This window comes from Staurois parvus, unplaced genomic scaffold, assembly GCF_062004578.1.
Source record: "Staurois parvus isolate SC_StPar_1 unplaced genomic scaffold, SC_StPar_1.0 ptg002870l, whole genome shotgun sequence".
Lineage (NCBI taxonomy): Eukaryota > Metazoa > Chordata > Amphibia > Anura > Ranidae > Staurois > Staurois parvus.
The window spans coordinates 49-19,714 of record NW_028320666.1 but is presented as its reverse complement, the minus strand read 5'-3'; the positions used below and the strand labels follow the sequence as shown (position 1 = coordinate 19,714).

The window sequence follows — 19,666 nt, the reverse complement described above, 5'->3', positions numbered from 1 at the left end:
GGGATTTTTCAGCAGGCTATGTACTGCACCCTGCCAGTCCCTCCCACAAGCCATGATCTGCCTGCCCTGCATAGAAAAGCATAGAGACCCAGTGATGACATCACTAGATCTAAAATAAGGCATGTAAGGAAAATGGAATGGTTTTATTTAAAAATTTCATGATATTGATTTGGGGGGGGGGGGGGGAAGGGTTGCAGTGAGGGGGACCAGGGAGGGCAAAATATAATAAGCAGATTAAACTTAAATAAAAAAAATATATGTATATAAACAATTAAAAAAAAATATTATAAATAATTAAAAAAAAGACGCCGTTATAAGCAATAATACATAAATATTTTATTTAGGATACGTCAGTTTTTTATGTGGAAACTTCTTTATATAAAATAAAATGTCTGCTCCCCGCCGTCCGCCATCGTTCCTCCATCGCAATATTTGGTAAACTGTTTTTGGTACCAGTATCGTCGCAGCCCCCCCAAACCCCCTAAAACCAGCAAAGTAAAACTGTTTGCCCCCCCCCTTTTTTTTTTTTTTTTTTAGCTTAAAAAGTCTTGGCGGTGAGGAAAGTCGGTGGGGGGAGGGGGGCAATCTGCAACTGAGGTAGCCCAAACTGTCATGATGGCATAGAGAAAGTTCTTCTGGGGAAGGGGTCTGGTTTTCAGGTTCCTTCTGCAGTCAATGTCCTCAGAAACACAACATATGGCCAGAACGTATGGATTTCCCTCCCCAGTGATGGAGTTCAGATGCCCCCAGCAAAAATACGAAAGACCTTTTAAACATTTGTGCTCTTCCAACCTTGTGGAAAAAGTTTGAAGACCCTTTTCTGTTCCGGCATGACTGTCCGCTGTGTACAAAGCCATCTCCATGAAGACATGGATGACCAGTCTTGTGTGGAGGAACTCGAGTGTCCTATACAGAGCCCCGACCTCAACTCTACTGAACACCTTTGGGATGAATTGGAATGCCAATGGTGAGCCAGGTCTTCTCATCCAACATCAGTACTTGACCTCACAATGGTGAGCCAGGTCTTCCCATCAAACATCATTACCCAACTTCACAATGGTGAGCCGGGTCTTCTCATCCAACGTCAGTACCTGACCCCACAATGGTGAGCCAGGTCTTCCCATCCAATGTCAGTACCTGACTTCACAATGGTGAGCCAGGTCTTCCCATCCAATGTCAGTACCTGACTTCACAATGGTGAGCCAGGTCTTCTCATCCAACGTCAGTACCTGACCCCACAATGGTGAGCCAGGTCTTCCCATCCAATGTCAGTACCTGACTTCACAATGGTGAGCCAGGTCTTCTCATCCAACATCAGTACCTCACCTCACAATGGTGAGCCAGGTCTTCTCATCCAACGTCAATACCTGACCCCACAATGGTGAGCCAGGTCTTCTCATCCAACGTCAGTACCTGACTTCAGAATGGTGAGCCAGGTCTTCTCATCCAACGTCAGTACCTGACCCCACAATGGTGAGCCAGGTCTTCCCATCCAATGTCAGTACCTGACTTCACAATGGTGAGCCAGGTCTTCCCATCCAACGTCAGTACCCGAGTTCACAATGGTGAGCCAGGTCTTCTCATCCAACGTCAGTACCTGACCTAACAATGGTGAGCCAGGTCTTCTCATCCAGCGTCAGTACCTGACCCCACAATGGTGAGCCAGGTCTTCTCATCCAACATCAGTACCTCACAAATGGGCACACATTCCCACAGACCACCCTCTAAAACCTTGGGAGAAAACCTTCCCAGAAGAGTGGAGGATGTTCTAGCCACAAAGGGAGTCCAAGTGAATGGTTGTAACATGGTTTGACCAGTTGGGTGTGGAGGAACTCGAGTGTCCTGACCTCAACCGTACCGATCACCCTTGGCAAGAACTGGAATGCAGATTGTGAACTAGGTCTTTTTTTTATTGGCGCCCAGTGTGAGGCCTGATGATATAGGTGTCCAAAATCTGTACCAAAATTCCCACAAGCACCCTCCAGAATCTTCCTCGAAGAGTGAAGGCCCTTATAGACACAAAGGGAGGCCAACTCCATATCAATGGCCATGATTTGGTCCAACAAGCTCATATAGATGTGATGGCCAAGTGTCCCTGACTTGAAGTGGATCTACAAAATCCTGTTGAGAAGGTTCCACCATGGCTCACTCGGTAGGATAATGGACGTCTGATAGCACTTTGCCAATCACGTAGGATTTGGTTGGTTAGGATAAGTTTTTGACTCCAGAGAACCCAGAAGAACGTGGTAGAGATGAAAGGTTCGTACAATATACCGTCCGTGCTTCACCAGTTTCTACTAGTTGACCGAATTGGGGTCAGCCATTGGTAACGTATGAAGAACTTCATCAAGGAGCTGCAGGGCCCGATGCAGGTGAACTTCTATCCAACACGGCGTCTGCTTGATGCTCTGACGCGGGTAATCCGGCCCCCATCCTTTGACAAAGCTGAGACGCAGGATACAGAGACGGCGAAGGTCATCCACGCCTATACCGGCCGCTGCTGACAGACCTACAAAGAGAACATGTCAGAACAATGGAGGGTTAGGCTTCGTGTGGTACCCAGAAGGTCCCCGCCAAACCCAACCAACTTAGTCAAAGACTTGAACACGCAGTAGGAACAATTTAAAAGAATACAATGGGGTCAAATTTTGCCCCCATGACGGACCGCCAACTTCTATCCATGGCTCACTGCAGTCCTCAGTACTTACTGACAGCCGGTGCGATTCCACCCACAGACCCAGGACCGGGGATTGTCCCAGCCACCGCCGCGGCCTGAGCTGCCGCCGCTGCCTGCGCCGTGGCGGCTTGCTGCTGCATCTGGCGGTGGCACTGTCGCAGATCGAACACCTGAGGAACGCAACGGAAAGGTTTCTGCAGAGATTCTGAAAACGGATTTCCAACGACAGGAAGAGAAGAAGGGACTGTTACCTTGATGTAGGCTCCGGGGTAGATTTTGTGCACAGCGTCCCCCGGGGCCCGGCCCGCCTCCCTGTCCAGGTAGTAGCTCTGGACGAAGACGGCGTGGTCGCTGAGGCAGCGCATCCAGACGTCGCCCTCTCCGCGGCACTCCAGCTGGACGCCCTTCCCGATGTGAAGCCTGGAAGGCAAAAAAGGGGCCAAATGTCATCCCCCAATTCTGGAATCTGGCCAAAAATAAAAAAGGACTCCAGTGGTCTTCTTGGAGGGTCAAACTCTGACACCTTTGATGAGGTTATCTGATGGAATACAGGTAGCACTTTAGGGAGGACAGTATGGGGTCCCTCCTGGACTGAGGGAGCAGGGAGGACAGTATGGGGTCTCTCCTGGACTGAGGGAGCAGGGAGGACAGTATGGGGTCCCTCTTGGACTGAGGGGAGCTGGAAAGGCAGTATAATGTTCCCCCATGACAAAGGGGTGCATAGAGGGAAGTAGGGGTTCCCTACAGGACAGAGGGAGCAGGGAGGGCAGTATGGGGTTCCTCCAGGATTTAAGGAGGGAAGACAGTATGGGGTCCCTCCAGGACTGAGGGGACCAGGGACTGCACTATGGGGTCTAAAGACAGGACAGGGTTCCCCCATGACTAAGGGTGCAGAGAAGGATATATAGGTTCCATACAGGACAGAGGGAGCAGGGAGGGTAGTATGGGGTTCCTCCAGGATTTAAGGAGGGAAGACAGTATGGGGTCCCTCCAGGACTGAGGGGACCAGGGACTGCACTATGCGGTCTAAAGACAGTAGAGGGCTCCCCCATGACTAAGGGGTGCAGAGAAGTAGGGGTTCCATACAGGACAAAGGGAGCAGGGAGGGCAGTATGGGGTCCCTCCAGGACTGAGGGGACCAGGGACTGCACTATGGGGTCTAAAGACAGTAGAGGGTTCCCCCATGACTAAGGGGTGTAGAGAGGGGTCATACGGAGTCCCTGCAGGACTGAGGGGAACAAGGAGGAAAATATGGGGTCCCTCCAGGACAGAGGGAGCAGGGAGGGCAGTATGGGGTCCCTTCAGGACTGAGGGAAAGCAGAAAAGACTGTAGAGCATCCCCTCATGACTAACGGATGCAGAGACTGGTATGGAGTCCCTACAGGACTGAGGGGAGCCAGGAGGAGAATATGGGGTTCCTCCAGAACAGAGGGAGCAGGGAGGGCAATATGGGGTCCCTCCAGAACAGTGGGAGCAGGGACTGCAGTATGGGGTCCCCCCTAGGACTAAAGACAGTAGAGGGTTCCCCCATGACTAAGGGGTGCAGGGAGAGGCAGTCTCTATAGGACTGAGGGAGCAAGGAGGGCAGTACCGGGTCCCTCCAGGACTAAGGGGAGCAAGAAGGAAAATATGGAGTCTTTCCAGGAGTGAGGGCAGCTTGAGGGTCCCTGCAGGACCGGGGGAGCAGGGAGAAAAGAATGGGTCCCTCCAGGTCTGAAGACAGTAAAGGGTTCCCCCTTGACTAAGGGGTGCAGAGAGGGGAAGTATGGGGTCCCCACAGGAGTGCGGGGAGCAAGGAGAATTTGGGGCTTCTCCAGGACTGAAGGAGTAAGGCAGTACGGGGTCCCTGCAGAACTGAGGGAGGCAGTAAAGACAGTAGAGAGTTCCCCCATGGTGCAGACGGGACGTATGGAGTCCCTACAGGACTGAGGGGAGCCAGGAGATTAATATGAGGTTCCTCCAGGACTGAGGGAAACAGAAAAGACAGTAGAGGGTTCCCCCATAACTAAGGGTATAGATAGGGAAAGTATGGGGCCCCCACAGGACGGAGGAGAGCAGAGAGGGCAGTACGGGGTTCCTCCAGGACGGAGGGGAGCAGAGAGGGCAGTACGGAGTTCCTCCAGGACGGGGGAGAGCAGAGAGGGCAGTACGGGGTTCCTCCAGGACGGAGGGGAGCAGAGAGGGCAGTACGGGGTTCCTCCAGGACAGAGGGGAGCAGAGAGGGCAGTACGGGGTTCCTCCAGGACGGAGGAGAGCAGAGAGGGCAGTACGGGGTTCCTCCAGGACGGAGGGGAGCAGAGAGGGCAGTACGGGGTTCCTCCAGGACGGAGGGGAGCAGAAAGGGCAGTACAGGGTTCCTCCAGGACGGAGGGGAGCAGAGAGGGCAGTACAGGGTTCCTCCAGGACGGAGGGGAGCAGAGAGGGCAGTACGGGGTTCCTCCAGGACGGAGGGGAGCAAAGAGGGCAGTACGGGGTTCCTCCAGGACGGAGGGGAGCAAAGAGGGCAGTACGGGGTTCCTCCAGGACGGAGGAGAGCAGAGAGGGCAGTACGGGGTTCCTCCAGGACTCAGGCCCAAAATATTAAGTTTAAAGTTTATACATTTTTATTTAAGAAAAAAAAAAAAGTTACAACTGAAACTTAGAGACCCTCCTGCAGCCTCCTAGAGGACCTCCTGCAGCCTCCTAGAGGACCTCCTGCAGCCTCCTAGAGGACCTCCTGCAGCCTCCTAGAGGACCTCCTGCAGCCTCCTAGAGGACCTCCTGCAGCCTCCTAGATATAGATTTCTGTAGCCTCCTCCATGGTTCACCATATAACCGAATGCAGCCAGAACTTCCCATGGAGCGGTGAAGGAACCCCCCCGGCACATGGTGTCGCTCACACATCTCACCTGGCCCTCTCGCTGGTGTCAGTACGGTGCACATTGGACAGCTGGCCCAGGCAGAATCGGTCCCCTCCAGAAGGGTCTACATATCCATCCACCGTGACGATGGGGCAGTTCGATGGCACCTTAAAGATTTCCCCGACCTGGACGTCCATCTCGAAGTAAGCGACGGAACACCAGAACTCCGGACCTTTGGGAAGTAAACAGGTGACAGCAGTTGGTGACGCGTCAATCAGGAATTCTATGACACCTCCAACCCAACAAACACGTACCTGGATGATTGGAAACGGGGTGCTGGTATTGGGGGGCGCTCTGGTGGAGGGGCCCTGCAAGGAAAGTGCTGTTAGATACAAATTCACATTGTGTTGCACATTAGAAGAGAGGCGTTGGGTTGTTCTATGAATGAGGACCCCCGAGGGTTCATGTGCTACTGTTCCAGGAACCCCAGAGTCAGATTTGGTTCCCTTAATGTCATGGCCACTCCCAATCCCTGCGACACCATATCTCTTTCAATAAGGCCCCATCCTTGGTGTCAGTAGAAGGAACAGTGCCCCATCCTTGGTGTCAGTTGGAGGAACAGTGCCCCATCATCGGTGTCAGTGGGAGGAATAGTGCCCCATTATTGGTGTCAGTGGGCGGAATAGTGCCCCATCATTGGTGTCAGTGGGAGGAATAGTGCCCCATCATTGGTGTCAGTGGGAGGAATAGTGCCCCATCATTGGAAGGAATAGTGCCCCGTCACTGGTGTCAGTGGGAGGAATAGTGCCCCGTCATTGGTGTCAGTGGGAGGAATAGTGCTCCATCATTGGTGTCAGGGGGAGGAATAGTGTCCCATCATTGGTGTCAGTGGGAGGAATAGTGCCCCATCATTGGTGTCAGTGGGAGGAATAGTGCCCCATCATTGGTGTCAGGAGGAGGAATAGTGCCCCATCATTGGTATCAGTGGGAGGAATAGTGCCCCATCATTGGTATCAGTGGGAGGAATAGTGCCCCATCATTGGTGTCAGTGGGAGGAATAGTGCCCCATCATTGGTATCAGTGGGAGGAATAGTGCCCCATCATTGGTGTCAGTGGGAGGAATAGTGTCCCATCATTGGTGTCAGTGGGAGGAATAGTGCCCCGTCATTGGTATCAGTGGGAGGAATAGTGCCCCGTCATTGGTGTCAGTGGGAGGAATAGTGCCCCGTCATTGGTATCAGTGGGAGGAATAGTGCCCCGTCATTGGTATCAGTGGGAGGAATAGTGCCCCGTCATTGGTGTCAGTGGGAGGAATAGTGCTCCATCATTGGTGTCAGGGGGAGGAATAGTGTCCCATCATTGGTGTCAGGGGGAGGAATAGTGTCCCATCATTGGTGTCAGTGGGAGGAATAGTGCCCCATCATTGGTGTCAGTGGGAGGAATAGTGCCCCATCATTGGTGTCAGTGGGAGGAATAGTGCCCCATCATTGGTGTCAGTGGCATGAATTGTGCCTCATTGTTAATATCAGTGGGAGGAGTAAAGCCCCAAGGGCTGGATAGAGGCAAGCAAAGGGTCACAGTTTGAAGACCACCGATTCAGACTAAAACCCAAAAGATTGATTTATAAGGACTGCAAGTTTCACCCAATAGCCTGGAACCCCATGAAACGTGTGTCTCTGCTAACATGAACTAGGGCAGGAATGTGGTTTATTGCAGAAGAAATGGAAGTTGGTTGCACCAAAGCTCACCATTGTAGAACTTACAGTACTGGTTGGGATGGTGAAGTGGGGGCTGCTGGCTTCCCCTCCCATTAGGTTGCGTTGGATTGGGGGTGTACGCCGCCGTACTGCTTCCTGTCCAGGTGGCTGCACAATGGAAACCAACAGTTCATGAGAGCAAGCCCGAAAACCAGGAAGGCCTCAAGTCCTCACCAGTTCCACTGGATGTACTTACTGTGGTAGGGCTGCTTGGGTGGCGATGGGTAACCGTTACTCTGAGAGTTCTGAGTCGGGGTGGGTGGAGGAGAGGCGGACACCATTTGCTGAGGAGGAGCTATTGGCATCATGCCGTCACCGTGTGTGAGAGGAGGCAAAGGGCAACCAGGAGGTACTGCATGAGAAGAAGACGTTATGGAGATGGTGGAAAACACAGACGTCACACAACACCAGATGTGGCCATTGATCTACTACCATCGTGGAGATCTGGTGTACGATCTGACCGGTGCACTCTAGGTCAGGGGATCTCAGAACTATTCTCAGATCCCAGTGGTGCATGTGTTTGGGAATTTCACAAAGTACCAGGAAACCTCGCTACTTTGTATCAGTCAGTAACACCGCCATGTTCCTGGGAGGAAATCCCAAAAATGCACCGTTGGCAAGATTCGAGATTAGGTTGGAGAAGCCTATACTGTACATGAGGACCAACCAGTGCCGTATAAAGGGATATCACTACCTTCCCGTGTCCACTTGGATACCTGGTGCAGAGGGCCTTCGATGAGGGTCCACCAGTGGTGTATAAAGTGACATCACTACCTCTCTCCGTCTATTTAGAGATTTGGTGCCTAGAACCTTCATTTAACCCTGGATAAGGTCCCACCAGCGATGTATAAAGTGATATCAGCACCTCTATGTGTTGTTCTGGGTATCTGGTGTCCACACCCTTCACTTAACCCTGGATAGGGTCCCACCAGTGAAGTAAAAAGTGACATCACTACCTCTCTCCGTCTATTTAGAGATTTGGTGCCTAGAACCTTCACTTAACCCTGGATAAGGTCCCACCAGTGGTGTATAAAGAGACATCACCACCTTTCTCCGTCTACTTAACAATTTGGTGCCTAGAACCTTCATTTAACCCTGGATAAGGTCCCACTAATGATGTATAAAGTGACATCACTACCTCTCTCCGTCTATTTAGAGATTTGGTGCCTAGAACCTTCATTTAGCCCTGGATAAGGTCCCACCAGTGAAGTAAAAAGTGACATCACTACCTCTCTCCGTCTATTTAGAGATTTGGTGCCTAGAACCTTCACTTAACCCTGGATAAGGTCCCACCAGTGGTGTATAAAGAGACATCACCACCTTTCTCCGTCTACTTAACAATTTGGTGCCTAGAACCTTAATTTAACCCTGGATAAGGTCCCACCAATGATGTATAAAGTGATATCAGCACCTCTATGTGTTGTTCTGGGTATCTGGTGTCCACATCCTTCACTTAACCCTGGATAAGGTCCCACCACTTATGTAGAATGTGATATCACTACCTTTATGGGTTTTCCTGAGTAACTGGCGCCCAGAAGCTTCCCTTAACCCTAGACGAGGTCCCACTAGTTATGTACAAAGTGATATCACGACCTTTATGTGTTGTCCTGGGTACCTGGTGGCTAGAACCTAGCCATAGATCAAGTCCCACCAGTGATGTATGAAATGATATCAGTACCCCTTCGTATTGTCCTGGGTATGTAGGGCCCACAACCTTCACTTAACTCCAGATAAGGTCCCACTAGTGATGTATAAAGTCCTATCACCACCTCTCTACGTTGTCCTGGGTATCTGGTGCCAAGAACTTTATCTTAACCCTAAATTAGGCCCCACCAGTAAAGTATAAAGTGATACCACTACCTTTATATTTTGTCCTGCGTATCTGATGGCCACACCCTTCATCCAACCCTAGATAAGGTCCCACTAGTGATGTAAAAATCCTATCAGCACCTCTATGTGTTGTCCTGGGTATCTGGTGTCCAAACCCCTTACCCAACCCTAGATAAGGTCCCACCAAAGATGTATAGAGTGATATCAGTACCCCTTCGCATTGTTCTGGGTATCTAGGCCCCACAACCTTCACTTAACCCCAGATAAGGTCCCATTAGTGATGTATAAAGTCCTATCACCACCTCTCTACATTGTCCTGGTTATCTGGTGCCAAGAACTTTCACTTTACCTTAAATTAGGTCTCACCAGGGAAGCATAAAGTGATACCACTACCCTTATGTGTTGTCCTGGGCATCTGATGGCCACACCCTTCACTCAACCGTAGATAAGGTCCCACTAGCGATGTAAAAATCATATCAGCGCCTCTATGTGTTGTCCTGGGTATCTGATGTCCAAACCCCTTACCCAACCCTAGATAAGGTCCCACCAAAGATGTATAGAGTGATCAGTATGTGTTGTCCTGGGTATCTGGTGTCCAAACCCCTTACCCAACCCTAGATAAGGTCCCACCAAAGATGTATAGAGTGATATCAGTATGTGTTGTCCTGGGTATCTGGTGTCCAAACCCCTTACCCAACCCTAGATAAGGTCCCACCAAAGATGTATAGAGTGATATCAGTATGTGTTGTCCTGGGTATCTGGTGTCCAAACCCCTTACCCAACCCTAGATAAGGTCCCACCAAAGATGTATAGAGTGATCAGTATGTGTTGTCCTGGGTATCTGGTGTCCAAACCCCTTACCCAACCCTAGATAAGGTCCCACCAAAGATGTATAGAGTGATATCAGTATGTGTTGTCCTGGGTATCTGGTGTCCAAACCCCTTACCCAACCCTAGATAAGGTCCCACCAAAGATGTATAGAGTGATCAGTATGTGTTGTCCTGGGTATCTGGTGTCCAAACCCCTTACCCAACCCTAGATAAGGTCCCACCAAAGATGTATAGAGTGATATCAGTATGTGTTGTCCTGGGTATCTGGTGTCCAAACCCCTTACCCAACCCTAGATAAGGTCCCACCAAAGATGTATGGAGTGATCAGTATGTGTTGTCCTGGGTATCTGGTGTCCAAACCCCTTACCCAACCCTAGATAAGGTCCCACCAAAGATGTATAGAGTGATATCAGTATGTGTTGTCCTGGGTATCTGGTGTCCAAACCCCTTACCCAACCCTAGATAAGGTCCCACCAAAGATGTATAGAGTGATATCAGTATGTGTTGTCCTGGGTATCTGGTGCCCAAACCCCTTACCCAACCCTAGATAAGGTCCCACCAAAGATGTATAGAGTGATATCAGTATGTGTTGTCCTGGGTATCTGGTGTCCAAACCCCTTACCCAACCCTAGATAAGGTCCCACCAAAGATGTATAGAGTGATCAGTATGTGTTGTCCTGGGTATCTGGTGTCCAAACCCCTTACCCAACCCTAGATAAGGTCCCACCAAAGATGTATAGAGTGATATCAGTATGTGTTGTCCTGGGTATCTGGTGCCCAAACCCCTTACCCAACCCTAGATAAGGTCCCACCAAAGATGTATAGAGTGATATCAGTATGTGTTGTCCTGGGTATCTGGTGTCCAAACCCCTTACCCAACCCTAGATAAGGTCCCACCAAAGATGTATAGAGTGATATCAGTACCCCTTTGCAATGTTCTGGGTATGTAGGGCCCACAACCTTCACTTAACCCCAGATAAGGTCCCACTAATGATGTATAAAGTCCTATCACCACCTCTCCGAGTTATCCTGGGTATCTGGCCTAGAACCTTCACTGAACACTGGATAAGATCCCACCTGAGTTTAGTACCTAGACCCTTGATGGTCTCGGCAGTGACACAAATATGTACAACCCTCCCTGTGTCCTCCAGGATTTGTGTCACAAAGAACATTGACACGACGTGCCACCAAGCAGACAATGAACGATGGTGGAGAGGGTCTTACCAGCTGGTGATAGGGGCATGTTGGAGTACATGCCAACGCTTGCCTGAGGGCTTTTGGGTAGCGTCAGAGGCGGCAGAGATGGTCTGTAGCTGTCCGAAGATGTCATTTGAGGTAACGGAGGGCGTTTGACAGGCGGTTGGAGGTCTTGAGATACTGAGAGGCATGAAGGAGCTTCCATATCACAGTCATGAACAAACTCCTCTTTTACAGAGCGACACGGCGTGGCTAGAAGACCAGTAACCAGAGACTCAGACAAGAGCTGAAGACCAGAGCAGAAAGGACGAGGAGAATACAGAAGACCAGACTCACCTGCACTCGGGATGCTCAAACCTACGATAAAAGAAAGCCAATTTTAGTCAACCCTTCCCAGTTGTGCGCAGTTTCCGTACAAGGACGGCCCGACACTCACCGATGCCAGGAGACACCACCCGCTCGTAGTGGTACGGGTTCACACACACGCTGTCATACTTCAGGTCGAAGGCGTATTGACAGAACTTGACGTGTTTCAGTTCGTTTTTGTGCAAGTCTGGCCAACGCCACAAGCGGGCATAGATGACGTGAGGGAAACCCTTTCTACCAGCAACCTACGGGAGGAAAAAGGGCAGTTAGGTGGCGGATTTAGACATTTTCTAGGAATAAAGCATCAACGGCATTTGTTTTCAAAAATTGGTGCTAAGTAGGCGTTTCCCTCGATCACATGATCATTCCTAGTGGTGTATCAAGGGGTTCCTGCATCGCTCGGGTCCCTCCACACTTATACCCGTCTTCTTAGGTAGCTTGCTGAAAAGGAAACTTCCAGTGTATTGAACCAGGAGTCTCCAAACCAAAGAAAGGGCCATTTTAGTGTCCTTCAGACTTTATGGAGGGCAGACTGTAGTCTGTGGGAGCAGAAAAGGTCCAATCCGGGGGAAATCGTGCCCCATCATTGGTGTCAGTGGAAGAAATGGTGCCCCGTCATTGGTGTCAGTGGGAGGAATAGTGCCCCGTCACTGGTGTCAGTGGGAGGAATAGTGCCCCGTCACTGGTGTCAGTGGGAGGAATAGTGCCCCGTCACTGGTGTCAGTGGGAGGAATAGTGCCCCGTCACTGGTGTCAGTGGGAGGAATAGTGCCGTGTCAGTGGGAGGAATAGTGCCCCGTCACTGGTGTCAGTGGGAGGAATAGTGCCCCGTCACTGGTGTCAGTGGGAGGAATAGTGCCCCGTCACTGGTGTCAGTGGGAGGAATAGTGCCCCGTCACTGGTATAAGTGGAAGGAATAGTGCCCCGTCATTGGTGTCGGTGGGAGGAATGGTGCCCCGTCATTGGCGTCAGTGGGAGGAATGGTGCCCCGTCATTGGCGTCAGTGGGAGGAATGGTGCCCCGTCATTGGCGTCAGTGGGAGGAATGGTGCCCCGTCATTGGCGTCAGTGGGAGGAATAGTGCCCCATCATTGGTGTCAGTGGGAGGAATAGTGCCCCATCTCTGGTGTCAGTGGGAGGAATAGTGCCTCGTCATTGGTGTCAGTGGGAGGAATAGTGTCCCATCTCTGGTGTCAGTGGGAGGAATAGTGCCCCGTCATTGGTGTCAGTGGGAGGAATAGTGCCCCGTCATTGGTGTCAGTGGGAGGAATGGTGCCCCGTCATTGGTGTCAGTGGGAGGAATGGTGCCCCGTCATTGGTGTCAGTGGGAGGAATGGTGCCCCGTCATTGGTGTCAGTGGGAGGAATGGTGCCCCGTCATTGGTGTCAGTGGGAGGAATGGTGCCCCGTCATTGGTGTCAGTGGGAGGAATAGTGTCCCATCATTGGTGTCAGTGGGAGGAATAGTGTCCCATCATTGGTGTCAGTGGGAGGAATAGTGCCCCATCATTGGTGTCAGTGGGAGGAATAGTGTCCCATCATTGGTGTCAGTGGGAGGAATAGTGCCCCGTCATTGGTGTCAGTGGGAGGAATGGTGCCCCATCATTGGTGTCAGTGGGAGGAATACGGGCTGCGGCGTATCTCGAGGGTTCCACCATATTTGGCACATGGGGTTTGGTGGACGTGGATCTTCCATGAATATTCCACAAACTGTAATAATTTACACGATGAAGAGACACAAATACGGCGGATCTTATGGGAGGAAAGTCTGGGGGGCCGGAAGCCCGTATTGTGAATTCACCGACGTGGCCAAAGATGGTTCCACCGATGGAACCGGAACACGCAACCCCAGTCCTGCCGACGTCCGTCTCAGCAAATCCGATGATGTCGCCGAGACGGACGATCCACCAATGGGAAGAGAGGACGTCTCCTGTCGGTGGGCCGGTTGTGCGATGGAGGGAGTCGGGGCCCCTTTAACAGAGAAATGGCCGATAATCGGCGAGTGACGGAGCGAACCGGAGGGATGACATTCCTGCCGCCTCCCCTGCGGGCTGCACCGGGTTAACCCTTCAGATCCGGGGAGACGGACAGACATGGAGGAATGGGGGGGGGGGGGGGGAAGAGGTTCTGCAGCAGCAGATCAGCAGAGTGACAGGTGGGGGGGAGGGGAGGGGGGGGGCTGGGTTCTCACCACTGTTTATATGAAGCTTGAAGTGAAGTCTCCCTCCCCCTCCCATCCCTCTCCCCAGAGGTCTCCAGAGCAGACAAAACATCCCCCCCACCATCCTGCCAGACAGTGAGTCATCATACTGCAAGCCCAGCTATGAATTGTAGAGGAGGGGAGAGAGAGCGCCGGGGAGAGCGCGGGAGAGGGAGCGCAGGAGAGGGAGAGAGAGCGCCGGGGAGAGCGCGGGAGAGGGAGAGAGCGCCGGGGAGAGAGCGCGAGAGAGGGAGAGAGAGCGCAGGAGAGGGAGAGAGCGCGAGAGAGGGAGAGAGCGCCGGGGGAGAGAGCGCGGGAGAGAGCGCGGGAGAGGGAGAGAGCGCGAGAGAGGGAGAGAGCGCGAGAGAGGGAGAGAGCGCCGGGGAGAGCGCGGGAGAGGGAGAGAGCGCCGGGGGGAGAGCGCGAGAGAGGGAGAGAGAGCGCAGGAGAGGGAGAGAGCGCCGGGGGGAGAGAGCGCGGGAGAGAGCGCGGGAGAGGGAGAGAGCGCGAGAGAGGGAGAGAGCGCCGGGGGGAGAGAGCGCGGGAGAGGGAGAGAGCGCCGGGGGGAGAGAGCGCGGGAGAGGGAGAGAGCGCCGGGGGGAGAGAGCGCGGGAGAGGGAGAGAGCGCCGGGGGGAGAGAGCGCGGGAGAGAGCGCGGGAGAGAGAGCGCAGGAGAGGGAGAGAGAGCGCAGGAGAGGGAGAGAGCGCAGGAGAGGGAGCGCGAGAGAGGGAGAGAGCGCGAGAGAGGGAGCGCCGGGGAGAGCGCGGGAGAGGGAGCGCCGGGGAGAGCGCGGGAGAGGGAGCGCAGGAGAGGGAGAGAGAGCGCCGGGGAGAGCGCGGGAGAGGGAGCGCAGGAGAGGGAGAGAGCGCCGGGGAGAGAGCGCCGGGGAGAGCGCGGGAGAGAGAGCGCCGGGGAGAGCGCGGGAGAGAAAGCGCAGGAGAGGGAGAGAGAGCGCAGGAGAGGGAGAGAGAGCGCAGGAGAGGGAGAGAGCACCGGGGAGAGCGCGGGAGAGAGAGCGCCGGGGAGAGAGCGCAGGAGAGGGAGAGAGCGCCGGGGAGAGCGCGGGAGAGAGAGCGCCGGGGAGAGCGCGGGAGAGAGAGCGCAGGAGAGGGAGAGAGAGCGCAGGAGAGGGAGAGAGAGCGCCGGGGAGAGAGCGCCGGGGAGAGAGCGCCGGGGAGAGAGCGCGGGAGAGAGCGCGGGAGAGAGCGCAAGCGCCGGGGAGAGCGCGGGAGAGAGCGCGCAGGAGAGGGAGAGAGAGCGCAGGAGAGGGAGAGAGAGCGCAGGAGAGGGAGAGCGCGAGAGAGGGAGAGAGCGCCGGGGGGAGAGCGCGAGAGAGGGAGAGAGAGCGCCGGGGAGAGAGAGCGCGGGAGAGGGAGAGAGCGCCGGGGGGAGAGAGCGCGGGAGAGGGAGAGAGCGCCGGGGGGAGAGAGCGCGGGAGAGAGCGCGGGAGAGGGAGCGAGAGCGCGAGAGAGGGAGAGCGCAGGAGAGGGAGAGAGCACCAGGGAGAGAGAGCGCAGGAGAGAGAGAGAGCCGGGGAGAGCGTGGGAGAGGGAGAGTGCAGGAGAGGGAGAGAGAGAGCGCCGGGGAGAGAGCGCAGGAGAGGGAGAGAGAGAGAGCGCCAGGGAGAGCACGGGAGAGAGAGCGCAGGAGAGAGAGAGACGGGGAGAGCGCAGGAGAGGGAGAGAGCACCGGTGGAGAGTGCAGGAGAGAGAGAGCCGGGGAGAGCGCAGGAGAGAGAGAGCCGGGGAGAGCGCAGGAGAGAGAGCGCCGGGGAGAGCGCGGGAGAGAGAGCGCCGGGGAGAAGGACAGCGTCGGGGAGAGCGAGGGAGAGAGAGCACAGGAGAGAGAGAGCACCGGGAGAGAGAGTGCAGGAGAGGAAGAGAGAGGGGGAGAGAGAGAAAGGGAGCGCGGGAGAGGGAAGGAGGGAGAGAGAGAGGGACAGAGAGAGCGCCAGGGGAGAGCACAGGAGGGAGAGAGAGCGCGGGAGAGGGAGAGAGAGCACCGGGGTGAGCGCAGGAGAGAGAGCGCTGGGGAGAGCGCTGTAATGGGAGAGAGAGCGCCGGGGAGAGAGCGTCGGAGAGGGAGAGAGAGCGCCGGAGAGGGAGCATGGGAGAGAGAGCAGGAGAGAAAAGCGTGCCAGAGGGAGAGAGGGGGAGAGAGAGGGAGTGCCAGAGAGGGAGAGAGAGAGAGCGCCGGGGAGGGGGAGAGAGAGTGCGCCGGAGAGGGAGAGAGAGCACTGAAGGGAGAGCGCTGGAGAAAGGGAGAGAGAGCGACAGAGAGGGAGCGCCAAAGAGAGAGAGTGCGAGGGAGAGAGAGCACCGGAGAGGGAGCACGGGAGAGGGAGAGAGAGCACCAGGGAGAGCGCAGGAGAGAGAGCACAGGAGAGGGAGAGAGAGCGCCAGGGAGAGCGCAGGAGAGAGAGCACCGGGGAGAGCGCAGAAGAGAGCGCGGGAGAAGGAGAGAGAGAGCGCGGGAGAGGGAGAGCGCAAGAGAGGGAGAGCGCAAGAGAGGGAGAGCGCAAGAGAGGGAGAGCGCAAGAGAGGGAGAGCGCAAGAGAGGGAGAGCGCAAGAGAGGGAGAGCGCAAGAGAGGCAGACAGAGCGCTGGGGATGGAGAGCGGGAGAGAAAGCGCTAGAGAGGAAAAGAGAGATGGAGAGCGCCGGAGAGAGGGAGAGGGAGTGCCGGAGAGGGGGAGTGCCGGCGCCGGAGAGTGAGCGCGCCGGAGAGAGAGTGCTGGAGAGGGAGAGAGAGCGCCGGAGAGGGAGAGAGAGAGAGAGGGGGGGAGGGGGGAGAGAGAGAAAGCAACAGCATGAAAAGGAGAGAGCACACACGGGAGAGGGAGAGACACGAGAGGGCGACCACACAAGGGATGTCCTGCAGAAGACAGAGACCACAAAAACAAGAGGGAGAGACACCCTACAGGAGAGTGTGCCAGGAAGAGCATAGAAGACTGCCAGAGATGGAGGGGGTACAGGGGGATATGGAGGGGCGCGTCATGGTACAGAGGGGAAGGCAGATAGAGGGGGAGGCAGGTCAGGGTACAGGGGGGTACGGAGGGGGAGGCAGGTCAGGGTACAGGGGGGTACGGAGGGGGAGGCAGGTCAGGGTACAGGGGGGTACGGAGGGGGAGGCAGGTCAGGGTACAGGGGGGTAGGGAGGGGGAGGCAGGTCAGGGTACAGGGGGGTACGGAGGGGGAGGCAGGTCGGGGGGGGGAGGAGGAGGCAGGTCAGGGGGGGGGGAGGGGAGGCAGGTCGGGGGGGGGGAGGGGGAGGCAGGTCAGGGGGGGGGGGGGGAGGCAGGTCGGGGGGGGGGGGGAGGGGAGGCAGGTCTCTCCCGGGACAGGTCGGGTTCAATAGAGGACAGACAGATCCAGAAGTAAATAGGGTTCAGAGGAGCATATTGGGGGGGGGGGGGGGTTCAGAGGGGAACGGACAGGTCAGAGTTCAGAGGAATATTGAGGGGGGGCAGGGTCCCAGACAGAGGGGTGTTGCGCCCATGGTGGAGAGGGTCCGCCGTTGATCACCCCTCCCATTACAGACACCCACAGACCATCACTCCCCCCCCCTCGCTCAGCCACCTACCTGCAGCCGCCCGTCCAGGGTGCGTTGGATGGTGACGCACTTGCTGGGGTGGACGCCGTTGGTGGTGATGGCGGTGATCAGCGAGTCCAGCTCGTCCTTCTTCTCCTTCAGCTTCTTCACGAGACTCTCGATGGCTCTCTTGGCGAAGCCCTCATTCTCCCCCCCCTGCCGATGGCACATCAGACTGTGAACAATGCTCAGGCAGGCATCGTTGCTGTTGGGGGGGGTCAGTGACATGGCGGGGATCGCCTGCAACAAAAAAAAAACGCACGGCGGTTAGGAGACAGGCGGAGCGCGGAGACATTCACACACACACCGCCGCGCGCTGCGCCAGCACTGCGCCCACACAGCCGCCATCGCCGGGGGGGGGGGGGGGGGGCAGAAAAGGAAGGAAGGGGGGATGTCTGACTACAGCTGGACCCAAGAGCTGACACTCATCCGCACACACATGCCATGGTAGACTGGGGGGAGGCTACAGACCCCGCGGCCGGCTGGGAGAGAATGATCAGACGGGGGAGGAGGAGAGAGAAGAATGTATTTATAGAGACAAGAGAGTCGCCGAGAGACAGCGGGATGGGGGGGGGGCAAGAAGAGACCCCCCCACATGACTCACTGCGAGATGAGACAACCCCGCCGTCCCCAGACACAACACAGGCCAGGAAACAGCATGGAAAGCAAAACATCAACATTCCAGGAGGGGCCCCAGGAGCTGACAATCCACAGAAACCACACCAGCCAGATGAGACCCCAGGAGCTGACAGTCTACGAGACCCCAGGAGCTGACAGTCTACGAGACCCCAGGAGCTGACAGTCTACGAGACCCCAGGAGCTGACAGTCTACGAGACCCCAGGAGCTGACAGTCTATAATGAGACCCCGACCCCAGGAGCTGACAGTCTACGAGACCCCGACCCCAGGAGCTGACAGTCTACGAGACCCCAGGAGCTGACAGTCTACGAGACCCCAGGAGCTGACAGTCTACGAGACCCCAGGAGCTGACAGTCTACGAGACCCCAGGAGCTGACAGTCTACGAGACCCCAGGAGCTGACAGTCTACGAGACCCCAGGAGCTGACAGTCTACGAGACCCCAGGAGCTGACAGTCTACGAGACCCCAGGAGCTGACAGTCTACGAGACCCCAGGAGCTGACAGTCTACGAGACCCCAGGAGCTGACAGTCTACGATAAGACCCCGACCCCAGGAGCTGACAGTCTACGATAAGACCCCGACCCCAGGAGCTGACAGTCTACGAGACCCCGACCCCAGGAGCTGACAGTCTACGAGACCCCGACCCCAGGTGCTGACAGTCTACGAGGCTCTGACCCCAGGAGCTGACAGTCTACGAGACCCCGACCCCAGGAGCTGACAGTCTACGAGACCCCGACCCCAGGAGCTGACAGTCTACAATGAGACCCCGACCCCAGGAGCTGACAGTCTACAATGAGACCCCGACCCCAGGAGCTGACAGTCTACAATGAGACCCCGACCCCAGGAGCTGACAGTCTACAATGAGACCCCGACCCCAGGAGCTGACAGTCTACAATGAGACCCCGACCCCAGGAGCTGACAGTCTACAATGAGACCCCGACCCCAGGAGCTGACAGTCTACAATGAGACCCTGACCCCAGGAGCTGACAGTCTACAGAACCGCTCACACAGCTCCTTCCTGTAGGCAGCCCCTGTTGGTGGGCGGGGTTGGGGGTCCCTGGAACGCGGTGAAGAGGCGGGGTGTATAAATGTGACGCACAGACACCGCTGGGGGCCAAACAAACCCGTTTCCTGGGTCTATGTTGAGGGGGTGATGGGGCCCCGGGCCCCCCACCATGCTGTAAACGCACCTAACCCCTTCACTGCCCGATCGGACCCAGGGGTCAGCGCAGGCTACAGACGCCATTCCAGCTGTGGACAGCGAGCCGCACTGGGAACACGATGACGTCACTGCAGAAACAGAGAACAGCGGCAGCACGCAGCGGTGCGCAAAGTCCACACACCGTCCAATCAGAAGAAAGCCACTGAATGGGAGGGGCTACGGCTCCAACACAGGACCGCAGCGCTCATGAAAAACTGCCCGCCATTATCACCTACGCAGCTCTTCGCGCGTTGCGTCAGAGGGCGGCGCGCCGCGTTTCAGAAATCATCTCCTTTCTATTTTTGTTCGTCAGCGGCAACGCGTCGGAAGTCGCAAACGCGCGTTTTTCAAGTCGCATATTTCAAACAAAATGGAGGCGAGGAAAACGCAGGTAATTTGCGCGCAAAAGGCGTCACGTTACCACAACGCACTGGGCGCCTTCAGGGAAGTGGCGTGTATTCTGGCGTGACCGATCCGGGGGGCGCTCAGCACGCGGTGTCTGCAACCGCGGCGGATCGTTCCCTCCGCTACACTCCATCTAGA

General features: G+C 55.5%; 1 protein-coding gene across 4 annotated transcripts; it reads right to left on the bottom strand.

Annotated features, from left to right (window-relative positions):
* Positions 1 to 311: 311 nt before the first annotated feature.
* LOC149428994 (SMAD family member 4-like) lies at positions 312 to 17,885 on the bottom strand. 4 transcript variants are annotated; one of them, XM_089666846.1, is made up of 12 exons: positions 17,756 to 17,885; positions 17,276 to 17,524; positions 11,568 to 11,742; positions 11,468 to 11,488; positions 11,159 to 11,383; positions 7,471 to 7,626; positions 7,266 to 7,382; positions 5,832 to 5,885; positions 5,566 to 5,749; positions 2,929 to 3,097; positions 2,709 to 2,847; positions 312 to 2,509 (listed from the first exon to the last, which is right to left on the bottom strand). In XM_089666846.1, exons 1-12 carry the CDS (start codon positions 17,879 to 17,881, stop codon positions 2,298 to 2,300), a joined length of 1,827 nt encoding a protein of 608 aa, XP_089522972.1. In that variant the 5' UTR covers positions 17,882 to 17,885; the 3' UTR covers positions 312 to 2,297. The 4 variants fall into 4 exon arrangements, with proteins under 4 accessions (XP_089522972.1, XP_089522974.1, XP_089522976.1 ...); XM_089666848.1 differs by having other exon boundaries at positions 7,281 to 7,382; positions 17,756 to 17,884; XM_089666850.1 differs by lacking the exon at positions 17,756 to 17,885 and adding an exon at positions 17,724 to 17,748.
* Positions 17,886 to 19,666: the final 1,781 nt, after the last annotated feature.